Source organism: Cebidichthys violaceus, unplaced genomic scaffold (genome assembly GCF_023349555.1).
Source record: "Cebidichthys violaceus isolate CVI_PGR_0920_01 unplaced genomic scaffold, fCebVio1.0.p SCAF_109, whole genome shotgun sequence".
Taxonomy (NCBI): domain Eukaryota; kingdom Metazoa; phylum Chordata; class Actinopteri; order Perciformes; family Stichaeidae; genus Cebidichthys; species Cebidichthys violaceus.
This window is the reverse complement of record NW_027176273.1, coordinates 257501-262500: the sequence shown is the minus strand read 5'-3', so window position 1 is coordinate 262500 and position 5000 is coordinate 257501. Positions and strand designations below refer to the sequence as shown.

Below are 5000 nucleotides of genomic sequence, written 5' to 3'. Positions count from 1 at the left end.
ATTAAAAAATCTTCGATCTTAGACCTAAAGATCCAAATTTTAATTAAAACTAATCTAAAGGTGCTTCAGTCTTCTCTGGTGATTCTCAAACTCTCAACTGCTGAACGGTGCATACATGTTTCATTTAATGAAAGATGTCAAACTACAGATTTAATTGATAGACATTAATCAATGCTGTGAGTCACTGATTATACCTGGTCACATGTAACCCTTTTCATTCATATGTGGTGTGGTGGATAAACGATGTAATAGTACAGAGTGAGTCCTATAATACTGAAATAAGGAACATTGAGAAAAGAAGTTTGTCTTTGTGGTATGTATTGTCTGTGCAGAGAAGGCTCTATCGTCACACAGAGTGCAGTGTAGTCTGCAGGAGGACGAGATGAGAGTGTCCCGTCGCTATAGCTTATAAAGGACCTGAGCACAGGGTGGGGGGGGCAGGATGAGTTCACACTAAAACATCTGGTCAACAGGTTCTAACACCTCCATTCAGCCCCTTCCTCTTATCTCATCTGAGCCTTGTCCCTCTAACACATCTGTCTTTTATTACCCTTCTTTATAAACTGGGAGTCCTCAAACCTTGAAGTGTTATCTACGAAAACAAAGAGGATCAAACCACCAAATGGGCTGACAATAGAAACAGGGAAATGTGTCACAGTAGAGAAGCAGCAGCACAGGGAACATTTTCCATCACACTCTTCATCATATTCTTTATTTATCCTTTCATTTTGTTTTGTTTCATTTATCGTTTATTCATTTATTTTCTGTTTAGTAGTTTAGTTGTGTAGTTAGTCTAATAAATATTCTATTTATAAAGAACTTCATCATTTGATTTGTGTGTCTATGAAATAATAGGTCCCTGTTCACCGTGACAAGAACTCCGTAGCGACCCTGAGATTAAGATTTAGTAGATTAATATAACATTTTTAAGTTTTCCCTATTATTCCAAAATTTGGTGGTGTCCTAAATTGAGTCTAAAGTTCAATTCCCTTACTTATATTAATGACGTCTTATTGTGAAAGCTGAGTACCATCATTATTTTTCATTCAAAGTTATAGGATTATGATTCATAATTGAGTCCTAAATAATTGTTAACATATTTTGATATTAGTTCATTAGTATTTATTAAAAATGGTATTAGCAATCACGCTACAGATACAAAAACATCATACAAATGTAATTTTTAAGCTTGACTTTAACATTAACTCCGGGTTTTCCTTCAATTGTTTTTCCTGTTTCCTGCAGACGTCCAGCAGCTGTTGGTGGTTAAAGAAGAGCAGCAGGATTGGAGCTCCAGTCTGGACCAGGAGGACCCACAGCTCCCACACATTAAAGAGGAACAGGAGGACCCAGAGCCCCCACACATTAAAGAGGAACAGGAGGAACTCTGGACCAGTCAGGAGGAAGAGCAGCTTCAAGGTCTTGAGGAGGCTGATATCATCAAGTTCACATTCACTCCTGTGAAGAGTGAAGATGATGAAGAGAAACCTCAGTCTTCACAGCTTCATCAAAGACTAACTGAACAGATGGAAACAGAAGCTGATGGAGAGGACTGTGGAGGACCAGAACCAGACAGGAACTCAGATCTAGATTTAGAACCAGATCCTGATGTCAAGACTGAACCGTCCTCTGAACTCGATGACAGTGTTGACGTTGAGTTTTGGAAAGAGACCAGGAAACATCAGTCAGGGTTCACGTACCAGAGAAATAAAAAAGTCTCTGCAAACGATGGATTTAATAGCAGCAAGAAACCATTCAGCTGCTCTGATGACGAGGCTGAAACTGAACCCAAGACTGATGACGGAGTTGATGGTGTCTCTGTCAGAGATCCAGGATGTAACACTGACATGAAACCTTTCAGCTCCTCTGAGTGTCACGAAAGATCTGAAGACAGTCTCACTCTGCTGACACATAAGAACCCCCCCACAGGAGAGAAACCATTTGGCTGCTCACTTTGCGGTCAAATATTTAACGGGCAGGAAAGCTTACATTCTCACATGACACGGCACTCGGGGGAGAAACCTTTTCGCTGCTCAGTGTGTAACACAGACTGCAATGACAGCGAGTCTTTAGTTCAACACATGAGAATCCACACGATGCAAACGCGGTTTAATTGCACAATTTGTGGTGAAGAGTTTGCATGGAGGAGATATCTGACAAAACATCTGGAAGTCCACAAAATCTACAGATGCAGTGTTTGTGACCAAAGGTTCACTTGGTGTAAACAGCTCAAAGATCATAGATGTGTTGGTCGTCGTTTCTCACAGCTTCATCAAACTCAGACTGAGGAGAACAGAGAGGCAGAACCTCCAGCCAGCAGCTCAACTGAACAGATGAAAATAGAAGGTGATGGAGAGGACTGTGGAGGACCAGAACCAGACAGGAACTCAGATCTAGAACCAGATCCTGATAACAAGACTGGAGACTCTTCTGAACCTGAGACTGATAACAGTGATGACTGGACGGAGACCAGAGAACCTCAGTCAGGTTTAAACTCTCTGAATAATGATGACGTTTCTGTCAGTGAGTCTAGAAGTAGTGTTGGAGAGAAACCATTTAGCTGCTCTGATTGTGGGAAAATATTTAGGAAAAAGACACATCTGAAGATACACATGCGATCTCATACAGGGGAGAAACCATTCATTTGCTCAATTTGTAAGAAATGTTTTTCACAGAGTGGAAATTTACAGAAACACATGAGAATCCACACGGGAGAGAAACCGTTCAGCTGCTCTGAGTGTGGGAAAAGATTTGGCTCCCAGGAAAGTCTGAAGAAACACAACAGAATTCACACAGCAGAGAGAATATTCAACTGTTCACTGTGTTGTAAAAGATTCCCTGGCAAGTGCAACTTGAATGAACACATGAGAAACCACACAGAAGAGAAACGATTCAGCTGCAGTGTTTGTGGCCAAAAGTTCACTTGGTTTTATCAGCTCAGGAAACATAAATGTGTCGGTCATCAGTCCTCAAAGCTTCATCAAAGTCAGACTGAGGAGAACAGAGAGGCAGAACCTCCAGCCAGCAGCTCAACTGAACAGATGGAAACAGAAGCTGATGGAGAGGACTGTGGAGGACCAGAACCAGACAGGAACTCAGATCCAGAAAGACATCCAGAACCAGAAACTGTTGATAAGACTGGAGACTCTTCTGAACCTGAGACTGATGACAGTGATGATTGGAAGGAGACCAGAGAATCTCAGTCGGGGTTAAACTTCAAGCACAAGAATTCATGCAGGGGAGAAATCATTTAGTGTGTTTGTACCAAAAGTAACAGTCTGTCGTCGTCGGGTCAAAACACATAAATGTGTCGGTCATTAGTCCTCAAAGCTTCATCAAACTCAGACTGAGGAGAACAGAGCGGCAGAACCTCCAGCCAGCAGCTCAACTGAACACATGAAGGAACAATATCAATGAGCGCTTGTATGGATTTCACTACTTCTCGTCACATTTACAACTTGTTGATAAGATTATATTCACAGTAGGATTTTTTTCCTGGATGCATCAAACGCTTTCAAGAGTTAATAATACAATTTTACAAGCCAAATCATAGTTCTGTAACAGTACACAAAAATTCATGGTTCAGTATGTTTTTAGTACAAAAGGGAAACCCCCCCCCCCCCCAACAGTTGCTCATTGGTCACAATTTTTACTTTAACAGTCATTCAAATACTGGAACAGCCTGAACTAATTTAAGTTCCTATGGCTTGAAGGATTCAGTACTTCTACGGTTACGTCATTACTTCAGAAATAGAAAAGAATATGTATCTAATCAAGAGTGTTCTTCTCTTAAAGTAAACATCTTCTTTGGGGTCCCACAGGGATCAATCCTGGGTCCTCTTCTTTTCCTTATTAATATAAATGACCTAGTTTTTCCCAAACTGTATTTACTATTTAATTTGCTGATGATACCAGTCTGTTTCTATCTAATAAGCATACTTTGAAATTGTTATGAATGTAATTAACACAGAGATGTGTAGGGATGCAAAATAGTTTAACGTAAAGAAGTTGTCTCTTAATATCAACATAACAAATTTTATGATATTTGCTTCTTAAAATAAGTGACTGTAGACATGAGGATGAGATAAACAGATTGTTTACACATCCCGCAAGTCTCTAGTCCACGTTTTTTATTATCAGTAAACGGGGAAACATGGACCTCAATGTCCTCACCCACGGAGTCAAGGACTATGAGACATGCTCCCTGGAAGACTTTCAAGTGATATAACAGTTTAACGTTAACCATCACAGTGTAAATATAGTTTTAACGTTAACATCACAGTGTAAATAAAGGTTTAACGTTGACCATCACAGTGTAAATATAGTTTTAACGTTAACATCACAGTGTAAATAAAGTTTTACTGACGATCGTTCTCCAATATTCAGTAAAACATGTTTCTAGTCTCTGATCTCTGATGATGTTACATTGTAAACTGGTGATAATTGGTGATAAACTTTAATAAATCCAGTATTTTGAAGGAGATGTTTTCACATGAATATAAAATAGATATTAAAGATGAATTATGAGCTGTTTAACTTCCTAACACGAGCTCTAAGCATTTTATAATACTTCATTATAAAATAATAATCATGACAATAAAACCACAACGTTTCATAATCATTTGAATTGTGTTTTTATGAAGAAAAAAGTACAATAAATGACTATAACAAAGTAAAAGTACAACATTTAGTATTTTTAATGCTTTACTGACTTCAGTGTTAAAATGATTTTTGGGACGGTGGCAAAGTCTGGATCCTTGTAGAGCAGCTGATATAATAAAACTAGCTAATCATCAAAAAACCTGATCAGAGATCTAAAAGTTAGATTATGAAGGCAAATCACTGTCAAAATTCGAGAGCGCAAATCAAACAGCCGCATGCGTATTTTACTTTGTCGAGCGCTTTTACATCACTCCGCGAGCGAAAGTCCCTCTCCCTCGCTCGCGCGAGAGGGAATTTCGCTCGCTCGCAAAACTTTACTCTGCTCGCTCGCTCGCAGT

The 5000-nt window shown here is 39.3% G+C and overlaps 1 protein-coding gene across 1 annotated transcript in view; it reads left to right on the top strand.

The window, feature by feature from the left end:
• Positions 1 to 5000, top strand: part of LOC137889313 (zinc finger protein 658B-like) — a 22465-nt gene that overhangs the window by 17087 nt on the left and 378 nt on the right. The window contains exon 5 of the mRNA XM_068733112.1: positions 1246 to 5000. This exon is cut by the window's right edge and continues 378 nt beyond it. Coding sequence (XP_068589213.1) covers positions 1246 to 3254 — 2009 coding nt within the window. The 3' untranslated portion in view covers positions 3255 to 5000. The remainder of the gene's footprint in view (positions 1 to 1245) is intronic.